This window comes from Sus scrofa, chromosome 12, assembly GCF_000003025.6.
Source record: "Sus scrofa isolate TJ Tabasco breed Duroc chromosome 12, Sscrofa11.1, whole genome shotgun sequence".
Taxonomy (NCBI): domain Eukaryota; kingdom Metazoa; phylum Chordata; class Mammalia; order Artiodactyla; family Suidae; genus Sus; species Sus scrofa.
This window is the reverse complement of record NC_010454.4, coordinates 13,460,350-13,483,603: the sequence shown is the minus strand read 5'-3', so window position 1 is coordinate 13,483,603 and position 23,254 is coordinate 13,460,350. Positions and strand designations below refer to the sequence as shown.

General features: G+C 51.6%; 1 protein-coding gene across 2 annotated transcripts; it reads right to left on the bottom strand.

Annotated features, from left to right (window-relative positions):
- On the bottom strand, positions 1,953-21,015 carry CACNG1 (calcium voltage-gated channel auxiliary subunit gamma 1). 2 transcript variants are annotated; one of them, XM_021066261.1, is made up of 4 exons: positions 20,142-21,015; positions 11,678-11,752; positions 10,403-10,540; positions 1,953-2,886 (listed from the first exon to the last, which is right to left on the bottom strand). In XM_021066261.1, the coding sequence occupies exons 1-4, from the start codon at positions 20,374-20,376 to the stop codon at positions 2,771-2,773; spliced, it is 564 nt and encodes a 187-aa protein (XP_020921920.1). In that variant the 5' UTR covers positions 20,377-21,015; the 3' UTR covers positions 1,953-2,770.

The following is a 23,254-nucleotide window of genomic DNA, read 5'->3' as shown; positions in this document are numbered from 1 at the left end:
CAGCCAGGAATGGATTTTCCCCTAGAGGCCCCGGAAGGGACCTGCTGACGCCTTGACTTTAGGCTCCTAAGATTCACTTGAGACTTCTGACCTCCAGAACAGAGAAAAAAATTCGTGTTATTTTTAGCCACAAAGTTGGTGTAATTTGTTACAGCATCAATAGGAGCCCCGTATGCTCAATAAGCAGGCATGTGCTCAAGTAAAGGGCATCCCTGTGGGCGGTGTGAACCGCCTCACTCTGCCGGGCAAACAACACTCTCCAGGGTGGCGGATGCTCCGGCTCAAGGGGCAGAGAGAGGCTAAGAGGGGCCGGCTTCGGGCCGTGGCGGGGGAAGGTGCGGGGGTGTGGATTTTGGAATCTGTGACTCTGTGAGGCTTGGCTTGGGGAGCCAACTAGGAGTCCACGACACCACGGGGCCTCGAGGCGCTGTCCAAAGGAGGGGCCTGACAAGGAAGAGCTGGTTTCGGTCAGAAGGGTCAGAGATGGGGTTAGGACCTCTGCCTCTGGAACATCAGGGATGCAGGTCCTTGTGGAAAGTAGCTCGATGCCACGGCACTGACACAGAGAGACTGGCTGGCGACGGGGGGCTGTGGTCACAGGGAAGCAAAGCACCGGCAAGGAGCGAACTTTCTTCGACGTTGTGGATGCGAGAGGAGAAGGCCAAAGATGCAACACCTCGGAAGCACCAGAGTGTAAAGGGCAGGTGGTAGAAAAACGAATGTCATCAGCAGGGGCAGCACAAGGGAAAAACCGAGGGCCTTTTAAGAAGCCGGCAGAGGCCCCAAATACAAAATGCCACCAGAAGCCGTTGTAGGAGGCAGGTGGCAAAGATGAGGTCCCGGGTAACCTTCAGGAGAGCAGGTTCCACGGCGTGGGGTGTGGACGGCGGAGTGCGTGGCTTGAGAAGTGAATGCAAAGTAAATCAGTGGTGACAAGTATGGGGAGAATTGTTTTAAAACCCTTGCCAGTTGATGGGAGATGCAAGGCCAGGTGGCAAAACTAGAAAAGGGTCAGTTACCTCCCCCCCGCCACCCCGAACGTTTTGGGGCCACTTTTTCTGCCTGGAATCTGCCCCTTCAGCCATCTCTCATCTGCATCTCTATTGGTTTACCTTTTGCTTTTTTGTTTGTTTGTTTACAGCCGCACCTGAGGCATATGGACGTTCCCAGGCTAAGGGTCGAGAATCCTTAGCCCACTGAGCGAAGCCAGAGATCGGGGTCTGTGTCTTCATGGAAACTAGTGGGATTCTTGACCTGCTGAGCCTCAACGGGAAATCCTACCTTTTGCTTTTTTTTGGCCTCGCCCAGGGCATGAGGGTGTTCCGGGACCAGGAATCAAACCCACACCACAGCAGCGACTAGAGCCACAGCAGCGACTTGAGCCACCAGGGAGCTCTGCCCTGTGTTTACCACCTGCATCCTTCCACTTCCTTCCTTAAAAACCTTCCCTGACCATCCATAAGATAAGCAATGTCAACTCTGAGGAGCTCTTCTTCTTTTTTTTGTCTTTTTGCCATTTCTTGGGCTGGCCCTGCGGCACATGGAGATTCCCAAGCTAGGAGTCGAATCAGAGCTGTAGCCACCAGCCTACACCAGGGCCACAGCAATGCGGGATCCGAGCCGCTTCTGCGACCTACACCACAGCTCACAGCAACGCCGGATCCTTAACCCACTGAGCGAGGTCAGGGATCGAACCCTCAACCTCATGGTTCCTAGTCGGATTCTTTAACCACTGTGCCACGGCAGGAACTCCTTTCTTTCTTGAACTCTTACAAGTTTTGACAGCCTGATCTACTTCGTTGAATGTAACTAGTAGAATCTTAAAAATGATCTAATAACTAAATGATAGTCAGTAGTTTCCAAAAATGTGAAGCAACAGCCTCTTTTTTTTTTCTAACCACATCCGATGTTAGAACCTAAATCTCTAAGGCCTATGTGTATAATATATCAAATATTTATTTTTATTTTTACAAATGTATTTCGTAAACACGTTTCAGAACAGCTTCCTGTGACGTCAGTTCCTGAGAGCAATGGTGATGTGCTGAAGCACACAAACACTGGAAAACAGAGTCTATGAAAGGCAGATGCCGTCTGACAGCTCCATCTCACACTGATTTGTTTTCTTGACTTTGTCTTGGTTGGACAATATGCGCACACATCGTGAGTCATCAAGGAGAACACTAGCATGTGTGCCTGCCTCGTGTCATCTGAGCAGACAAGCACAGGCGTGAATTTTCCAAAGACCAGTGCAGAAAAAATACCCTCATCCATGAAACACAGACAAGAAGCTGAAATACATGCAGCCAAATAGCTGAAGAAACTCTGTGTTAAGGTCTCCTTAGAAGAAAGTTACAGCACAGCTTTTAACTCTTTGGAGGTCTGTAATATACCACACTGATGCCTGTCACACGACCTGCATTTGGTTGTCGTTCCAGTTGGAATAACTTGGAGTCCAACATCTGCACAGCTCACAAGGAACCTTCAGGAACCCTTGGTCCCTCCAGAAACCTGAGACCCGGCAAGACTGAACTCTACGACACAGCACAACAGCTCACAGCTCAGTTGCTGCGAGTGGACAGGGGCGAGGCTCTCTTTGCTCTGCCGCCTGCCTTACTAGCTGTGTGGCTCTAGGGCAGGTACTCAGCCTTGCTGAGTCTGTTTCTTCATCTGTTCAAGGGGGATGATAAGAGAAGCTGACACTAGCAGGGTTGTCGTGAGACTCAGAGAAAACGCACGTCGAGTGCTCTGTCCCGGCTACATGCCATCGTTATTACCACCTCAAGTGTATTTGGTGATGATTTTTAAATGCGTAAATCCTGTTTGCCGAGGTTATGGGACCACGTGGTGCATCTCCTGTAGATGCTGAAAAGGGCAGAAGTGGAGGGACTGTAAAAACAAACAAACAAACAAACATAACTCATCAAAAGAAAGAAGTGGAGGGACTGTAAAAACAAACAAACAAACAAACATAACTCATCAAAAGAAAGAAGCGGAGGAACTGCAAGGATGAGTTAGTCTAACGTGCTCAGATCTTACACGGGCTAGTCAACGCCTGCAGGGAGGAAACTGAGGCCCAGAGAGGGGTCAGCGCCGCCCTCGTCTGGAACGCTTTCTACCGGCACATAGTAGGACTTCAAAGATGGGGTGGTTGAGGTGTACTTAGCCCCAGGAAACCCTGGACCAAGCACCCTCATCCATGCAAACAGGATCCCTTGTTAATTGGCGGCCCTGTTTGTTCCTTCCCTTACTCCAAAACCTATACTCCTTCCTTAAATCACTTTATTTCCCTCCCTCTTTTCTATCTGCTTTCAGGAGCCTACTGTGTGCCAGGCCCCGGGTGCAGCAGTGGATAAGCCTGCCAGCCTCTGCCGCCTGGACCTCCTGTCCTGTGTTGGAAGCCGACCTTGAACAAGGAAATGATAGGAGCGGTGAGTGCCATGAGGCTCTGCCATCCTGAGGCCAGAGGGGGCACCTCGGGCTAAGGGAGGGAGCTGGGTCTCATCCCGCCTCACCTGCTGCCATTTGCGGTCCTAAACCGTCTTTTAACTATTTGAAGAAGGTTAAGGAGGAGGAAAGGCTTCTTCCACCCGGGTAGCTAGAGCTCCAGTTCAACCCCTAGCCTGGGAACTTCCATATGCTGCAGGTGCAGCCCTAAAAAAAGCCAAAACAAACAAACAAACAAAACAAAACAAAAACCCCCAAAACACCAGCATATGGAGTTCCTTGGTGGCTTAGCGGGTTAAGGATCTGGTGTTGCCGTTGCAGCGACTCGGGTTACTGTTATAGCGCTGGTTTGATCCCTGGTCTGGGAACTTCTGCTGCTGTGGGTACAGCCAAAAAGGAAAAACAAACAAAAAGCCCTGTAGTATATAAAAAAGAACCTATATGTGTGTATAACTGTCACTTTGTTATACTGCAGAATTTTTTTTTTTTTTTTTTTTTTTTTTTTTTTTTTTTTTTTTTTTTTTTTTTTTTTTTTTTTTTTTTTTTTTTTTTTTGTCATACTGCAGAAATTTACCCCAGCCTCGTACATCACCTATACTTAAATTTATTTTTTTTCATTTTTTTAAGTTTTACTGAAGTATAGCTGATTTACAAGGTTGTGATAATTTCTGCTGTACAATAAAGTGATTCAGTTATCTGTGTACACATATCCATTTTCTTTCGGGTTCTTTTCCCACACAGATTATCACAGAATATTGGGTGGTGTTCTCTGTGCTACACAGCAGAGCCCCGCCGGCCAATCATTTCATATACCTCAGTGTGCATATGCTAAGCCCAAAGCCCCAGGGCCCCAAAACACGTCCCCTCGGCTGCACTGCAGACATTAACCCAACACTGTAAATCACCTATACTTTGATTGAAAAAACAGAGAAAACCACACAGCCTAGATTGGCTTCCGATTGTAGCAGCCTGGCAGGGCGGGGGTGTTCGCTGTTTCAATCAGCGACTGGATGTTTGTTTTTGAGCTCCTCAAGCTCAGAGCTGAGAAGCCTCAGGTTGTGCTTGCAGGCAAACCCCCATCCTCCGTCTCTCCCTGGGCTTATTGGGCCGCTCTGTGGGCGAAGAGAGAGGCAGGTTTAAACCCAAATCAATGACCATTTGCAGGAGGTCAGAGCTTTCACATTCAGGCCGAACTCTTGCCAGAAGCCAAGTCAAAAGAAGACAAAGTATCGCTCCTTGTAATGGCAATTACCTTAATGAACTTTCTTCGTGGCGCGGGATCGATGCCCGGTGTGGGGATTAATTTATGGCCTCGGGGGTTGCTATTGAGTGAGGCTGTGGGCAGCTGCCCGCACCCTCCCACCAGCCGTCGGTGTAAGAGATAAGTTCTTCATCAAGGATATATTAATACCTGTCTCCACTTCGGGTCTTTGCTGAGAGCTGGCAGGGTATAAATTAGACACGAATTTGTAAATAAAATACTTGATCAAAATGGAGCACGTCATACGAGCCAGGGAAATACTGCAGGAGGATATTATTATTATTATTATTATTATTTTCTTTTTAGGGCTGCACCCATGGCATATGGAGGTTCCCACACTAGGGGTCGAATCGGAGCTACAGCTGCCAGCTTACACCACAGTCACAGCCACGCAAGATCCAAGACCTGTCTGTGACCTACACCTCAGCTCACAGCAACATCGGATCCTTAACCCACCGAGCGAGGCCAGGACTCGAACCCGCAACCTCATGGTTCCTAGTCGGATTCGTTAAGCACCGAGCCACGACGGGAACTCCAGGAGGACATTATTAAAACCTCTCTTCGTTGGGGGCAGTCAGGAAAAATGGGGCCACAGACTTGAAATGTTCAGTTTCGAGGAGGGATTTAAAAAACCCAAACCACTTGGGCAGACCCTACTCTGTGTTAGCCAAAGTGAGGGTGCCCTGTCTCTTGGTCCCCTAGTTACCTGGGCAGAGGGCAAGTGAGAACTAGAAAGGACCCTGGTTAGACAGGTGGGGAACCAGCATCCTTGGTTCTCAGTCCTGCACAGGCCCCAAGTATCAGATGATGGGAAGAAGCCCTTCTTGGGTCTTCAGTTTTTCCCTCCGTTCAATGGGGATCCTTGCGGCTGTGTTCTGTTGCCATGACAACCCACAGGAGGATGGCGCAGAAGGAAGAATCAGTAACACGGGTCCTGTCTCTATTTAAAATAGTGATGCTGTCTTCATCTTGGATATTTTGCACTAATTTTGATTACAAACTATCACACATCACACATCCAAAAGAGTTGAAAGCAAGCTCCCCAAGACATATTCTTATGTCCAGGTTCATAATAGTGTGATTCACAGTAGCCAAATTGTGGAAGCAACCCAAGTGTCCATCGGTGCATGGCTAGTTAGACACGTGTGATATGTTGTTACTGAAAGTGGGGTCTGTCTGCTGGCTGCTCTAAAGCCAATAAAGAGGCAGAGTTTGTGGAGAGGAACGTTTCCTTTTTTTTGGATACCAGCAGCCAGAGGGGGAAGGTGGACTTCTGTCCATAGGGTCAATTCCCCCCACTGACGATCAGTGGGCAAGAGCTTTGAAAGGGGAATGTTAGGGGCATATAGGTAGGGGGCTACATGCAGAAACAGCACAGTCATCTTGAAATGGGTCATGTGGCGGCCAACCAGCATCTTCTTGATTAAGTGCAGTTACTCTTCCATTCCAGGGTTGGTTTGTTTCCATTTCCTCGAGGCCAATTCTCAGAACTCTGACACCTTATGTCATGTCTGCAGTCTGGTCGTCATACAGTTAACCTCCTCCACCTGGCGGGGGTTTCAGAATCCATCAGACAGCTCCGAGGATATGGCTCGGGATATTATCTATAGCTCTTGAGCAGGAACCAAAGATCCCTGGCTTTGCTTCATGATGAAATTATTATTATTTGGCCTCATTTGATGGTTTTTCTTTGCTCCCAGATTTTCTCATTTCTCTGATGAAACTTATTCTTTGACTAAAGTTTTTCTATGGTCAGAAGGCAGGTGGAGGACATGGGGTGGGAGGGAAGGACCCTAGAATCCTGCTCCATTTCAGTATCACATACAGGGAAGTATCGCTCAGACTGAAAGGGGAACGAAGTTCTGATGCTCCCTCAACACGGATGAACCTTGAGCACATCATGCCAAGTGAAATAAGATAGACACGAATATCGTACGATTCCACTCCTCCGAGGCACCTGGAGTCGTCAAATTCAGAAACAGAAAGTAGAATGGTGGTTGGGGGAACTGTTGGGAGATGGAGGAGTTTTTTTAAGGGGACGGAGTTTCTGTTTGGGAAGATGAAGAGGTCGTGGAGGTGAACTGCACAACCACGCGAATGTCTTTAACACTCCGCTTGAAAATAAGTAAGATGGGAGTTCCCTGGCGGCTCAGCGGTTAAGGATCTGGCATTGTCGCTGCTGTGGCATGGGTTTGGGAATTTCTGCATGCTGTGGGTGAGGCCAAAAAAAGCATTAAGATGGTAAATGCCATGCTGTATATATTTCACCACCTTAAAAAAAAAATCTCGGAGTTCCCATCGTGGCTCAGCAGAAACGAATCTGACTAGTATCCTTGAGGATGCAGGTTCAATCCCTGGCCTTGACCAGTGGGTTAAGGCCCCGGCAGTGCTGTGAGCTGTGGTATAGGTCGCAGAGGTGGCTCGGATCTGGCATTGCTGTGGCTGTGTGTAGGCTGGCAGCTGCAGCTCTGATTCGACCCCTAGCCTGGGAAGCTCCATATGCCCCAGGTGCGGTCCTAAAAAGACAAACAAATTAAAACAAAAGCGCAAACAAAAATCCTCACCCTTAGATATTATTTATCTTGACTGAGTCGCTAGTCCAGGCTTTGCCGCCTCCCTTACCTCATGGGATCTGATGGATTTTAAAAAGTGCGAGTGTTATGAAATCTCAGGATTTGATGATGGTTAAACGCACCATGTCCAGTGAAGCACCAGAAGCCACGGGTTTCTGCTGCTGACTCCCCGCTTCAGAGCCGCTCGCGCTGTTGTCTTGCTGTGGGAACCTCCTTGCTGAGCTCTGCAGTGAGGACCAGGGGACACCCCACATTCCTGAGCTGGACCCAACCAGAGCAAGACTGACCAACCGCCCATCCCAACCTCCTTCCTGGCAGGCATCAGCGAGCAGGTGGACAGGGGAGAAAAAGACGTTTTTGGTGGGTTTCTTTGTTTTTCGGCTTCGGGGTCTATTTTGCTTGGTTATCTTTTCTTTCCGCAGCAGAAGCTGGAGCCGCCTCGCCTCGGCATGGCGCCTGGCAGCTGCCCTCCAGTCCTTTTGTCTGCATCGATGCTCCGGGCGTGCTCACATCTCTGCAAAGAGCTAAAACTCTGGGGAACCAAAGGTATTCTGGAATGGAATGGAATATTCAATGGCTATTCCATTCAGAGTGGGTTTGAGTGGAATTACAAAATGCACACCAGTCTAATTCTGCTGAAAGCAATCATCATAAAAATACAAACCAGAGTCCTGACCTGCAAAATGGATGGGCCGAGGGCATCTGTCTGCCTCCTTGCTCATAAGCCGTGGCCCCAGCTCCCAGGTTGGCTCAGACTTTGATTTTCCTCTTCTCTTACTGGGAGCCAGGTGGCTCTTGGGTGCTGTCTCTGCATCCTTGGGACAGAGTCCCGCCATTGGCTGTGCAGCCTCTTTTTCTCGCCTGCTGCTGGTCCTTCTCTGTGGCGCCCACACTTTGATGCCACCCCATTTTATGTCACCCTGGCCTCCTTCACCCTTTGTTTTGTTTCCTTGTTTGTTTGTTTAGGGCCACAGGTGTGGCATATGGAGGAAGTTCCCAGGCTAGGGTCAAATCGGAGCTACAGCTGCTGGCCTACACCACAGCCCACAGCAACACGGGATCCTTCACCCACTGAGCGAGAACCCACATCCTCATGGATACTAGTCGGGTTCGTTATCGCTGAGCCACAAGGGGAACTCCCTCTCGACCCTTTGGGCTTCGCGACCACACACCAGGCACCCGCACTTGCCCTGACTCAGAAGCAGGCTGTGCCGGGTTCCTTGTTTGTCCCCCAGGCCCTCTGAGCGCAGTCCAGACCCCTGAGATGTCAGAGAACCATCTTTGCAAGCCCCACCATGGCTGCAACCCAAGGGGAACACCCATCTTCACCATTTAAAACTATAAAAACCATTCTTAGGAGGCAGCGAGCCCCAACTCGACCCATAGGCCACCAGTGTGCTGATCCTTCTCTGCAAGAATGAGTCCTACACGGGCCTCTGTGCACGGTCAAAGCTAGGAGCCAGAGGGCCCCTCTGCCCGCTGGGTCTGACTTAATGTCTCTGAGGGCTGGCGGAGTACCATGGGGTTTTGAAGACAGAAGAGCATAAACTCTGACGCTCCGCGTCTAGCTGCTAAGCCCTGCTTCCTGAAGTTCTTTGCAACCAAAATCCAGCGTCCGAAATCAGACACTCACGGCTGCGGGGCAGGCGTGCCGTGTTAGCCCTGGATGCCTGGCGTGCCGGGCACTCTGGACGTAAGCCTTTCTTATTTTTAACCCCCTTGCCTGGTCAGATGGCCTCTGACAATCCCAGGGCCCAAAGATACAAACGGGAAATCAGAACCACTACATGTCATTGGTAAACAAGGCCTCCTGTCCCCCCTTGTCCCCAAAGAAGTCCTCAACATACCCCGGGGACATGTCTTCCTGCTCCTTCTGGGTCCCCTGGGCTGTGGTCAGGAATCTGTTTCTGGGCAAGGCCAAGGAAAAAGCAAGTTTCTGGAGAGTTTTTATTTCAAACCACCGTCAGATTCTACCCAGTTAAAAAATGCTTCTCAGGTCTCCCAGAAGCCAAAGAGGGGAGGTTCAGGTCACCGGGGAAGGGGGTATCTTGTCACCAAGGACAGAGGGGCTGGCTATTTACACAGGTGGATACCCGGAACTGGTAAAGGGGCTACAGAGGACAAGGGGAGCCAGCCGATCAAGGAGCCTGAGCCCACGGGGACAGCCTAGAACCCCAGTGAAAGGTCGGGGCCCTCCTTTGAACACCTGTGCACCTGCTGGCCCTGCCTCCCTCCCCCCTCAGGCAGGTCTGGACCAGGTCCACTCTCTGGATTCCCAGAGGTGCCCGTCACAGCCCGGAGGAGAGCTCCCGCAGGGAAAGCAGCAGCGGCGGCTACAGGGGGCCAGGTGGGAGCAGGGGAGAAGTAAAGCCCCCCCCCTCTTTTCTAGAATGTTCTCGGCTGGGCTCAGCTTCCTGAAGGGAAAGTCCCAAGGCTCTCTGGGGCCCCAGGAGGACTAGTGCTCGGGCTCGGCGTCCATGCAGGACTCCCAGGGGTACTGGGGCATTCGAGGAAGGGAGAAGAGCAGGAGGGCGATGCCGCCGAGGAAGAGGAGGATGAAGGCGGCGCAGGCGCAGGCGAAGGACCAGCCGTAATAGTAGTCGATCCAGACGGTGTCCTCGCTGTCGATCATGCGCTTCACCGACTGGCGCATGACCTCCACCGAGACGAAGATGCAGAGACCTGAGGACAGAGCCGAGCTCTCAGGGGCTCGGGCCCCCGCCCCCGCCCCCCCTCGTGGGGGTCTGCCGGGCTCCTCCTGCGACGTCAAGGGGGAGACCCGGCCTGGGGTCGGGGAGGGAGGAGGCCAGCGGCACCTCCGCTCCACTGGGGACCCTGCAAAAGGGAACCCTTGGCCTTTAACAGCCCTCGCTCCTCCATTTCCTTAGTGCTCTTTTAAAATCAATTAAAAGTTTTGTTAGTAATTGGCATCCTCCCTGCCTGGAGGATTTCAGGCTTTGTAAGAAACGGACACCCTGCCAAGATCTGCCTCCATCCCGGCCCACGGCCAGGCGCTGAAGCCCTGGTCAGTCTGCCCCGGGGTGGAGCCTGGGAGTTTCTCCACGCCCAGATGTCAGAGCATCTGCCCAGACCCGGGGCACAGGGACAGGCGCCCTCAGCGTACCTGCGAAGGCGTAGAACATGGACGCCGGCCTCAGCAGGTAATCCCGCTTCTTCCTGAAGGACAGGAGCCCGCAGATGGTTCCCAGGATGATGAAGCCGAGGCTGAAGATGGCGATGGCGGCCGCCGAGATGCTGTACTCTGCGACACACAGAAGGGGCAGAGACGCCCCCAGGCGCTTCAGAAGGGGCCTCATCCCCTGCACCTTTTGTCATTGCTGGTTGTGCCTGCAACCAGGTCAGCGAGGGTGCCACATCCAATGATTCCCATTTCCCAGGTGAGAAAACTGAGGTTCCAAGAGCCCTCGTTCAAAGGTAGGTAGTGGGTAAGGGGTGGGGCCAGGATGTTCTCCTGAACGAATTCCTTCTCCCAGGTCTTCCAGGCCCTAAACTGAAGTTCCTCCCTCCAGGGTCAGAGGCCCTGGAAGGAGGCGGGAAATGTGTGGCAGGAGGCCTTTCAGGAGCAGAAACCTTCCTCTGAGTGACAGGTCAGAAGGTGGCACTCAGGCTGGGGATGGTCTGTCCTGGGACTGACACGCCACCTCTGGAAGGAGGACAGAGTGTGACTTGTTACCCAGCTCAGTATGTGAGACGATCTGTGTGTGTGTCCGAGTGGGTACATGTGTGTGCCTGTGTGCGTGTATGCAGGTGTGTACATGCATGCATATTTGTGCATGCATGCATGTGTGCATAGGTGTGCACGTGTGCACGCCTGTGCTGTGTGCAGTCGTCTGCACCCGTGCCGATGCGGGGCTGTGCTTAGGCCAGAAGGGAGCCCTGGAGCCCCATGGTTCCCCAAAGGCCCCCCCAGGGCCCGAGTGCTCCAGGGGCCCCTCCTGTTATCCGCCCGAGTCCCCACCTTCTTTGATTCTCAGAGAGTGATTTCTACTCAGAAGGGCTCCCTACGGACTCTGACCCATTGGTTCTGAAAACCATCACCAGGATCTTGCATCCTTGTTTCCAGAGCTCCTGTCGCAGCAGCATCCCTCGGGCTCTGTGGGAAAATGAGCTCCTTCTGCCACTTGGGGAGCTACCAGGAACCATGTCTTTTACGAACTCGCCTGAGCTCTGAGGAAGGGACTCTCAGGAGCCCTGGAGACGGAGGGCAGCTGTCTCGGGAGCACAGAGGGTGCCCAGGCTGTTGCTCAAACGCATCGGGAGGGGCTGCCTGGTGTCAGAGCGGGGACGTTGGGGCTTCAGTGCCAGGTGATTTTCTGGCTCAGCAGCGGGTGACGGGAGCCACGCTGCCACCCCCTCTCCCATCTCCACGCGGGCTCACCTTTCTGAGTGGTGACGTGGAAGATCTCTGAGGTCTCGCCCGGGTTAAAATGCCTGAAGTAGGAACAGTTTTTCTCTGCAAAAAAGGGAGACAGCCTATGAGTCAAGAGAAGGGACCTGCAGCCGGGGCACAGGCTCAGCAAGAGAAGGCGGGTGTGAGCCCCCTGGGGAGGGGGGGAAAGGGCGCTTCTGACTGGCTCCCTGCTCCCCCAAACCTGACTCTGGGCGGAAATAAACATCTGTCTCTGACCTTCACCCACAATTTCGGCGCGAAAAGGAGGTTGCGTAAGAGACTGGCAGATCTTCAGGGAACTCAGGCTGACTGAGTCCAGGGGCAGAGAGCACTGGGGTACTGGGCCCATTAGGCAGATAGGGTAACTGAGGCCCAGAGCTCACGTTCTATGTTAGGGGGTGCAGGACACGTGGTCAACCAAGGGCCAGACAGTGGTTCTCAGCCAGGCCTGATTGTGCCTCCAGGGGACACCAGGCAATGTCTGGAGACATTTTTGGTGTCACAGCTGGGCAGGGGCTGCTACAGGTATTAGTGGGTAGAGGCCTGGATGCTTCTGACCATCCTACAGTGCACAAGACAGCCCCCCACAGCATATAATGATCTGGCCCCCAAATGTCAGCGCCAAGGTTGAGAAACCCTGGATCACATCCTCTCGAGGGTGGGGTTTTTATCAACATCCAGGCCCACCCTGAAGCACTGAGGGTGCCCTGGGAAGCAAACAGGGTTTTTCAAAAGCATTCCAGGAGATTCTGAAGCTCAGTCAGGTTTAGAAGCCAGACCCCTTAAAATGCTCATTTTCTGGGGAGCATTTTCCGAGTGGCCGTCTCTGGGATCTGGATCTGGATCTGGGTGAAGGGTAGAGAGCCTCTAATCAAGGGACAAATGTGACTGTCACATCATTTCATCAGGCCCTTGACACCTGCGGCCACAGAAGCAGCCCAGATAAGGCCTCTCAAGGAAGCTGCCTGGTCCACCTGATTTGTGTCAGAAAAGCCATAGCTGATCCGTGTTGGCAGTGGGACCGAAAATCTGGATTTGATGGGGACAGGGGAAGAACTCAAAACAGAGAAATTCATGCTGATTTTCAATATAATGTCTCTTCCGTTTTTCTCCTGTAAACTCTCTAATAACTCAACACACTATAGAATCAGAGGGTGGTCTTATCGCTTATTGGATATAGTTTGATAGTCTTTACTCCTGACTTAGGAAGTAGATGACTGGGTTATTTTATACTATTTTGTTTCTTAAAAAAAAAACAACAACAACAACAAAAAAACTAAATTCGGTTTTGTTTGGGTGAGACCGTTCATTGAATTATTTTTCCTGTGGATCCTTGAACCTCCGTAGAGAAATAGCTCTGCTCCTGGTTTAGCTGGCATCTGGTTTGTGCATTCATTCATTTCTTTACCTTCGGGCTACGTTCAAATTGTCGCCAGGTGATTGATGCCTCGTTTCTTTTGGAAGCACACCTGAGGTGCTGCTGAAGCCAGAGTTTTCACTGGGGCGCAGGCCTTCCTTCCGTCTGACCCATATCAGCTCCTTGCCGTTGAAGCCTGTGGCCTCCCACTCTCCCCGCTCCCCTAGGGTCAGGCTTATTGCTGCTCCCACAGTTGAGGATGCGCGTGACCCCAGAGACGGAGCCTGGTTTAGCAGCAGTAAATGTTCCTCTATATTTAAATCACGTTCCTTCTGAACTGAGTTACCTGGGTGTGTGGCTGCCGCTGGTGACATCAGAACTGATGCTCTCCCACAGCTTCTGGTGCTACTTGAAAGCATAATGCCACCCTCTTATATTTGTTAGAGTATTAGCTATAGATTCTCTCGAATCACTGCTTCAAAATGGCTCGTGCAATGTCGCAGAACTCCCAGTGTCTCCCTCTGGATAAAGGAACAATTTCTGTTTCATTCTTTCAGGGCCAATTTCGGGTGTCATTGAAAACCCTCTAAGAATTGGCGGAATTCAAGTGTATTTCACGGTCAGCTGCCTCCCTGACTACTCACAAGCCGAGAGTTAAAAGCCTTCGGCGCCGAGGGCCTAGAGATGAAGGCCCGTGGAGAGCCTGGCCCAGGCACAGCTGTTTGGCACAGGGGCTCACAGGGGCTCCTCTCGTGCAGATAGTGTTTGGGGTGTCAGTTCCCACCAGACAGACACCAGGCTTCGTTCTGGACAAACCACTGCTGTGGGGCGTTTGCGTGAAAACTGCCTTGGCTCAGACCGCCGGGGGAGGCTGTGTGCCTGGGGTAGCCAGTCTGTGGATTCTGGGGCGCAGCAGCGGGGTTGGGGGGAATCTTCCCCCTTGGTGGCCCAGGTATAATCTTCCCCTTCCTCTCCTCCTCTATTATTTGCTCTCACACATGGGGCCACTCAGGGCATCTGAAAGTCTCAGCTTCTCTCTGATGTGGCACAGTTAGGGCTTGAGGATGGATGGGCTGACCCTGTTTCTCTCTTGGACTAAGCCCATGAGGGAGGCTGGTGTCTTCTGCACTGAACCAGGAGAAGCACTGGCCCCAGGGCCTGTGACTGTCCTGGAGACCACAAGCCCTTTTGTGGTCCCCGATGGCCTCGGCCGGGGCAGGGGCGTGTCAGACCCAGCCTCAGCCTAGACACGTCCAAAGCCTGCAAGATGCTCATTCAGGATGAATCAACTTGGGCATCTGCCAGTGTCACTCAGGAGTTGCCCAGGGTCCTGTTGAGCTCCACCCCTTTGTACGGTGGCCGTCTGGGTAAACTGAGCATCAAGGGCAACTTGAAAGGAAGACCATGCGAGATGGGCCCTGTGTAGGCCACCTAGTCGAGGGAAGGGGGTTTGGAGGGAGGGAGCAGTGACAAATTCTGTGCAGACTGCAAAGATTCTGAGTCTTCTCGCCGCTGCCTCTCTGAGGTCCCTCCATGCCCGCACTCACACCTGGCCTCCATCCCACCTGCACAAAGCTCAGGACCTGCAGCTCCGGATGGGCTCCAGCCCCTTCCCCAGGCAGAAGAAGCCAGTGCTTTGGACCAAGTTGGGGGAGGTACACTGCCAGGCTGATGATCCGGAACTCTACTTCGGAATTCTGCAAATGGCTCACAGTGACTTGAATATTTGTATTCCTTTTTTTTTCGTGTGTTTCCAAAATGTCTACCATGAACAGTCCTAAGACTCAGTGGCCTAGCAACTTGAAGTGGGTTAGTCCTTAAAAAAAAAAATACAGTAAACTCAGCCCTTGGGCTTGACTGGGGTTGGACTATTTGGCTAACCAAATAATCTGATTAAGGGAATGACTCTGCAGAACCATATCTGTGCCATTTTGAAGAAGTAGAACAGAAGACACATTTAACTCCAAGCTGAACTTGAGTTGATACAGATCTTTCTCTGATAGTTGGAACAGTTTGTATGATTAGGGCTGCCTCTGGGTTATCACTGAGAATGCGTCAGGGTACCCAGTGCTGGTTGATGCAGACTTTAATATATTTTAAAAAGTATCTTATGGATTTGCACAAAACCAAGGGAACGAGCGCTCTACGGGTCGGAAGAAACATTTCACCATCTGTTACCTGCATCAGTGCCAGAGTTGTCTTCACTCTTTTGCAACACAAGTTCTTGATGCCCCCCAATAGTGGTTTCTCTGTGTTCTGTGTTCCCCCATCCCTCTGATTGAAGACTTTAGTAAAACGGATTGGAGTCATCCTTGGGACCCGACCCCAGAGTTTTAGAATATTACTATCGTTTGGGGTAGGGAGGGAGTCTAGTTATGGCTGGAGTCTCCAGCCATATGGCTCTTGTGGGTAGAAAAGGGAGACCCTGAAATTCTTGAGGTCAGTCGCATTATATGCTTTCAAATGTCCCCAGTCCCTGCACCAAGTACCAGAGAAAAAAATATTAGGGGCACTAGGGAAATTGGGCACTGGGGCAGGCTGCTTCCTTGTGCTAAAGAGGCGGAGCCTGGAAGAAACAACATGCTACCCAGCATGCGGGCAAGGGGTTGACATTATAAAGGTTCATTTGGGCTTTCAGATAGATGGCCTCTTCGGACACCTGGAGAAGCCCTCCTTCTCATTCTGGGGACACTGGAGTGGACCTCCGATGTTCATGCTATGCATGGCAGTCCTAAGACTCTTGGTCAGTGGAAAAACCACATTAGACCGTTTGTGTCCTCAGAGCCTCCAGCGTTCTGTGGCTGGATGGGACGTTGAAAAGTCCCTTCCGTTGCGGCAGCTCTTGGTGCAGTGGTCTCTAAACCACGCCATGTTAAAAATTGGTCTCATGCATTTACTTGGGTCAGCAGCTTTCGGAGCTATGTTTGTGTGCATATTGGAGGGTTTGGGAAGAGACTGGAGAGCAAAGAGGCTGTGGATTTGAGAGTCGGGTGTTGAACCTCTACTTGTGAGATGGTGACCTTTGAGAAGTCACTGTGAGCCTCAGTTTTCCCATGTGTAGAGTGAGAACCACTTGTAGACTCAGAGCCTCCTCATTGGATTGCTGTAAACTAGTATTTTGTAGCAACTAAGGTGAATTTTAGGAGATGCCTTCTGACTGCTCTGCCATGGTCATCGTGCAACCTTGGTCAAATTACTCAACCTCCCTGCTTCTCTGTGCTTTGTTTTCTTTATGTGTAAGATTGAATGATGATAATAGTATGGCCCTCATAAGGGATTTTTTGAGGATAATATATATATATATTGATATTGATGATATTGATATAATGATATGTATATGTCATTCCACTGTCTTCTGGCCTCCATGGTTTCTAGGGAAAATAAGCTAATCTTATTAAGAATTTCTTCTATGTGATGAGTTGCTTCCTCTTGTTGCTTACAAAATTCTCTCTGTCTTTCAATGATGTGGTTACGATGTGCCTAGGTATGGATTTATCCTATTTGGAATTCATTAAGCTTCGTGGGTCTGTAAATTAGTTAGTTTCATCAAATCTGGGAATTTTTCACATAGCCTTCCTGCTCCTCTCTATCTCTCTTTCTGAGACTGCCATTATGCACATGGTAATACATTTGATACTGTCCCCATAGGTCGCTGAGGTTCTGTTCATCTATCATCCTCCTTTTTTTTTCCTGTCTGTTCCTGAGACTGGCTAATCTCAGTTGACCTATCTTCAAGTTCACTGGTCCCTTCTGATTTTTAAAAAAAAATTTTAAAAATTATAGTTGATTTGCCGTGTTCTGACTTTTCTTCTATCTGCTATTGAACCCCTCTAGCGAATTTTTCTTTTCAGTTACTGTACTTCACGATTCCAGAATCTCTACTGTGTCTTTTAAAAATAATTTTTTTTCTCTTTACTGATTGGTGTTCTCTATTTCATGAACTATCATTCTCATCTTTGTTTTAATTCTTTAAACAGGATTTCTTTCCATTCTTTGGAGCTAAAATAGCTGATTTAAAATCTAGTAAGTCCAATGTCTGGGCTTCCTTAAGGATCTATTGGTTATACCACCTCCCACCTCCCTGCCCCCCGTCCCACGGATGGGCCACACTTTTTTAGTGCTTTGCATGTCTTGTAAGTTTTTTAGTTTTAAATGTAAAATTTTTACATTTTAAACGATATAACGTAGCAATGCCGGAAATCAGGTTTCCAGTCTCCCCCAGGGTTTGTTCCTGTGGCTCTTTGCTTGTTAAGAGGCCTTTCTGAGTTAATTTTGTGAAGTCTGTGGTCTTTGTCCTGTGTGGCCACTGAAATCTCTGCTTAGTTTGGTGGTCAGCTCACAGAGATTTCCCAGAAGGCTTGGAGCCAGTACATCCCCAGTCTTTACTGAGGGGCTCTGTGCTAAGCAGAGAGCTGAGCACTCAGTTAAATAGTCTATGTTTCTGCCTTAGCCTTCTTCTTTTTTTTCTTTTTCTTTCCTTCCTTCCTCCCTCCCTTCCTCCCTCCCTCCTTTCTTTCCTTCCTTCCTTCCTTTTTTTCAAACAGCTCAAGATAAGCGGGAGGGGAGAGCTTAGAGCCTTCTCAGATCTTTCCTGTGCAAGCATATCGCCCTGTGGCTACACATGGCCTCCTACATTCTCAAGAGTGCGTTGGAGCTTTTCCAAAGCCACCTATCTTAGTCTCCACCTTTTTGGTTCGCCTACTGTGTGCCCTAGTTATTATCTACTGCCTCAGGTAGTTGCTTTATGAAAAATTGTTTCTAATTGTTTTCAACAAATGCCCCCTGGGGAAAAGACTGTTTCCACTGGATGAGCTCAGGTCAAACAAAGACAGCCTTGCAAGGGGGCACTTCCAGGGAACCACCAGACACATCAAATAATGATGGTCTTCTGGGGATGAGGCTTTGAAAGAGATCCAGTCCTGTTTTGTCCCCTCTGGTGGCTACCAGCCTGCTGGATTTCACTGTGATGGCAGGCTATTGGTTTTCAAGGCTACGACAGAGTCGAGGAGGGGGGAACGAGAAGAGAGCAAGTTAACACACTGTTCTTATTGCAGTCCACCTATTTTTCTTGAGTAAGCACTTGCTGCATTGCTGCAAGACTAGTTAATTTCCAGAATTCTGAAAAAGTTTGTCCTGACCATTTGGGCCAATGTTCGCACTGTTTTTATGGAGAAGAGGATTTTTGGAGGTTCTTGGTCATTATTTCTGATGTCATCCAAAAGGAATACAGGTTTGGCAGACAGCGCTCTATGTGTGTTTGCGGTTGTTGGTGTCGTCAGAAAGTGAGAGTGCTTGTCTGAATTTTCCTCCCTCGGGAAAAGAGGGATCCCACCGAGCACAGGGGGCGTGGGTGTGGAAGAGAAGGGAGAGGAAAGAAGGCAGACATACACTTTGGAAGCGTGTAGGGGGTAAGGCAGTGCTCACAGGAGGGAACATACGATGCCCTCTGGACCAGGATAGGATGGTGTACAGAGAGACAGCTCAGCCTCAAGAGCCTAAAGGCCATGCCAAGCCTGCTGGTCCCCTGTGGCTGGTCCCAGTCTGTCTCTCCTTGTATAGACTCACCTCACGTCCTGCTCATTGGCCCTGTAAACTCACCAGGCTTTAAAAGGCAGGTGCCAAGGACAGGTGGACCCGACCATAACAGTGCGTTCCCATGCACGGCCCCTGGAGAATCCGCCTTGCCCTGCCCTGGAAGGCTTGGCTGGATGATGCATCTGTTTATGGGTGTGCTCAGCCGTGGCCGAGGGCGTGGGCATCTGGGCTATGTGATACCCTTCAAGCACATGGCCGTGCCCGCTAAAGCCCTCAGGCCCGGGACTCTATGTGTCCAAAGACAGCTGGGTATTTACGAGTCTTCCGGGTGTCCAGCGGGGGTGAGCAAGGCAGGGGTGTCCTGGAGCCAGCAGGAGGGGAAGAGGAAGGACAGACAGGGAGGGATGGGGTTTGGGCTCCTTTATCAAGATCTTTGGGGACTTAGCAGTGATTTTCCGGAAGGGCAGGGTTCAAGGAATACCCAGTCGGAGAACAGAGAATAATTCTGAAAACCAGGTGGGACACCACACTCACCCCAGTCCACTGCTAGCTTGGAAGGGACATTTGTAAGTGCTGGGAGGGGCTTTGTGTTGCTGAACCCAAGCCCACTACTTTACAGGCAGGACTGGGGCTGTGATGGGCTTTGTCGACCCCCATGGTCCTTTAGGGACGTTGTGGGCAAGGCTGGCACAGAGCCTGGCCTCTGATTCCCCGCAGAAGGCTTTTTTGTTTTCTCAGCACATGCTCTATTGGCTATGAACGTGGGGGGCTCCCCATTCGCAGAATAGACTCGTCACCCTAATACCAGGTGTGTTTGACAGAGAGCTCACCTTCCAGTGTGGTTTGCTCCCATGGTGGTGGGAAATTGAGAAGGGTATTCAAATCACAGTGAGAGGAAATGCTTTCCAGTTCCGAAGGGGTCCTGATTCAGGGAAGAGGTACAGAAGGACCCACAGTTCTGACAAAGAGGCCAATGGCTTATCTGCAGCCAGATCCTGCCACACAAACGTGTCCCCTGTACCATGGCTCAAGGCCCTGCATCCAGAAGGGACCCCAGCTTAGTGTCGTGCTCTGCTCTTGCCAGCTTAAAATTCTTAATAATCATAGCAGGTCGTCCCGCATTTTCATTTTGTGCCGGGCCCTGTACATTCTGTAACTGCTCCTGTCTACACTGCAGCCTGAAGGCTGGAGATGGAACACCCTCCCGCCACCACAACAGCAATCCCTCACCCTGAGGTCATGGGGCCTGTGGTTGCAGGGGGAGAGGGGGCCTGGCACACCCAGAAGCCCTAGGCCGGCAGACCCCCTGTTTCTTTCTCAAGAAAGAAGACCCCAAGCCCTAGCGAGACAGAAGTAGCCGGAGACGAAAGCCCTCCGTTCATGACCTGGCTCTGGCCCCCAGCACAGCAACGTACACCTCAAATCCTTCTCCCTGGGCACGGGGGGCTGGGCGCAGCTGGGTTCCGAGGCAGGGACCCCTGCCCTCTCTCCCATGGGCAGCTTTTTTGGGGGACGGGAAGGGGCAGGAGGTGGGTGGGGGGACAGGGAGGGGTACGTTACCCCCAGGCAGGGTGATGGGTCCGCAGCTCTTGTCCTTGCTGTCGCCCACGGCGATCCGCTTGGTGCAAATCCGCCAGAGGCCGAAGTGGGCCGCCTCGCAGGTGGCATTGAGGTGCTCCACGTGGGGGCTCAGCACGGCCCAGTGGTCGGTCACCACGGCCACCAAGGCCAGCACGATGCCCACCAGGATGCAGAAGAGGGTCACACGGACCTTCAGGGCTTTGGTCTGGGACATGGCAGTCAGGGAGGGTGGGTGCTCGGGGCAGCGTCCTCCTGGGCAGGTGGCAGCGGGGCTGAGGTGGTGGAGCCAGGGGTGGAAGCTAAGTTTAGGGTGCCTGGCCGAGCCAGAGTGGGCCGGTCTTGGGCTGAGGGACGCTGGACGGGGCTGAGCAGCTGCCCAGACGTGTCAAGGGCTTGAGGGAGGCTTCTATTAATGCACATCTCCAGGCGTGTCACCAAGGACGGCCTCTCCTCGGGTTTCAGGGCATTCTTCCCCTCCTGGTGCCAGAAACACGCTAGGGTGGGGCAAGGAGAGAAGGCTCTACATGGTGGCTGGAGACGTCTCCAGAAGAGCAGCCCAGGGGACCCGAGTTGGGAGAGGCGAGGGGCAGGCGGCGGGGACACCAGGCGTGAGAGCAGCTTCCGCTCGGGGCCGAAGGAGAGAGGGCCACTGCCAGGCCAGGACAGAGACCCTGGCGGTCACAGGCAGCATAGCCTCGGTCCTCACTCTGGGCTGGCGGGGCCCCAGGGCGGGGCGAAAGGGTCCTTGTCCTGCAGTTCTCGGGGACCCGGGAGCCTGTGGAGGGACGTCTTGGGGACGCCCTGTCTGGGGCGCCTGGAGGCCACCACCCAGGCAAGCGCTTTACTTTATTAGTTAAAGTATAGTTGCTTTGCAATGTTGTGTCAAGTTCCCACGGAGCAAGGCCAGGGATCGAACCCACGCCACAGCAGTGACACCAGATCCTTAACCTGCTGTGCCGCCAGGGAACTCCCTGGGCAAGCACTTTAGACCTCAATCCCACCCCATCCCCCAAGCCAAAGGGGGATTTTAGGCTGTGCCTGAGCCTGGCATTACTCAACCCTGGGCCTTTTCAGTTCTCTTTTCATCCCTCCAATTGGGTCCAGAAGAAAGGCTCTGTTTGGGGTTAGTACATCTGTAACACCTTTCTGATGCTTGCAAATCAAAGAATAGCCTAGCGAGGACAAAAAAATCCAGCTGGATTTGGCTGTGGTTCTGTTTTCATTATACTGCTTGAGTTTTACCTTCTATTAATGGCAGGTGATAAAGAGTCTCCAGCTGACGTTCCCGGCGTGGCACAGCGGAAACGAATCTAACTAGCCTCCGTGAGGATGCAGGTTCGATCCCTGGCCTTGATCAATGGGTTAAAGATCTGGCGTTGCTGTCAGCTGTGGTGTAGGTCGCAGATGCGGCTCAGATCTGATGTTGCTGTGCCTGTGGCCCAGGCCAGTGGCTACAGCTCTGATTTGACCCTTAGCCTGGGAACCTCCATATGCCACAGGTGTGGCCCTAAAAAAAGCAAAAAAAAAAAAAAAAAAAAGATTTTCCAGCCATTTACAAAATACGTATACTTAAGTCAAAAAGAATAGAAGTAGGTTGATTTGCAGGTAAGTCTTGAGAGGCTAATGGGTGCGCGGATGTAGCAGAGGCCGTGTGGAAGTTTGGAATCACCAACCAAGGGTCCTGCCCACCCATATGCCACCCCCACCTCAGGCCAGTACTCTAGGCTGGAGCCCCTACACCCCTCCTGGGATTTGCATCTTCTTTCTCAATTCACCAGGGGCCTCTTCTGGGGGTGTATCCAAGAGGCTGATGCGTGGCCAGGAATAAACCCCTGAGCTCGGCAGGTCTTTGACCTTGAAAATCCTGTTCTCAGATTGACACAGTTTATAGAAGGACTGCCTGTGTGGGGACAAACTTTCAGGGGCCCAGCCTTGGAGTCACAGACTGTTAATGAGTGCTGATGGTGGCGATAAGCTCGGCCTCGGAGAGTGCTTCCTATCCACCAGGTACTCTGCCAGGCCTTCCCACGGCATTGCGGTTCATCCTCATGCCAATCCGTGAGCTGAGGACAACTGTTATTCCCATTTTACAGATAAGGACACAAAGGCTCAGAGACACGACGTAACTTGACCAAGGTCACACAGCAGGTAAATGGTCAAGCAGGTTTCAGAAACCACAGGGCAAACTCTTAACTGAGGGTTGGAGCTGGGAGGACCCCCCCCCCCCCCCCCGTGGGCCAGGCATCCCAGCCAAGCAGCAGCTGGGGAACCAGAAGATTCTGGTGTTTTAGGATGGAATGTCTAGGAAGAAGCCATGTTTGTTTCAGTCCTACAGGTAAATAGGACTGAGTGTCTGGCAAGTACGTGTGGTGTCCTTTGAAAATGCATTTTGGAGTTATTGTCGTGGCTCAGTGGCTAACGAATCCGACTAGGAACCATGAGGTTGTGGGTTCGATCCCTGGTCTTGCTCAGTGGGTTAAGGATCCGGCGTTGCCGTGAACTATGGTGTAGGTCGCAGACGCGGCTTGGATCCCGAGTTGCTATGGCTCTGGCGTAGGCCGGTGGCTACAGCACCGATTAGACCCCTAGCCTGGGAACCTCCATATGCTGCTGGTGTGGCCCCAGAAAGAGCAAAAAAAAAAAAAAAAAAAAAAAAGAAAATGCATTTTGAATTTCCTGGTGTGGTGGAGGTCGTACCCTGAACTTTCCAGAATCTGGGAGCCCCCGAGGGTCTGAGTCAGTGTCCTCAGTGGGGTCTGGCCTGTAGGTGCACTTGGCCTCAGCTGCAGCGACACTGCAGGCCCATCAGAGAAGCCAGACTGTACCCTCCCTCAGTGGGGGGCAGGGTTGTGCCACACAGGGGGCTCCTGAGTCCTCCAGCCCAGCCAGCAAAAGCATGAAAGATTCATGACCTCTTCCTTTTGAAGTGGTTTTTGTGTAAATCTAGCATGAGGCCGGCAGCTCCAGGAACCGCAGGCAGGTCTACTTTCTCTCCCCTGTTTACTTAAAGCTCCTTCAAACCACCAATCTCTGCTCCTGGAGGCCTCTGTCAGGCCAGGCTGTCTGCTTCGCTCCCAGGGCCTTGCCAGGCT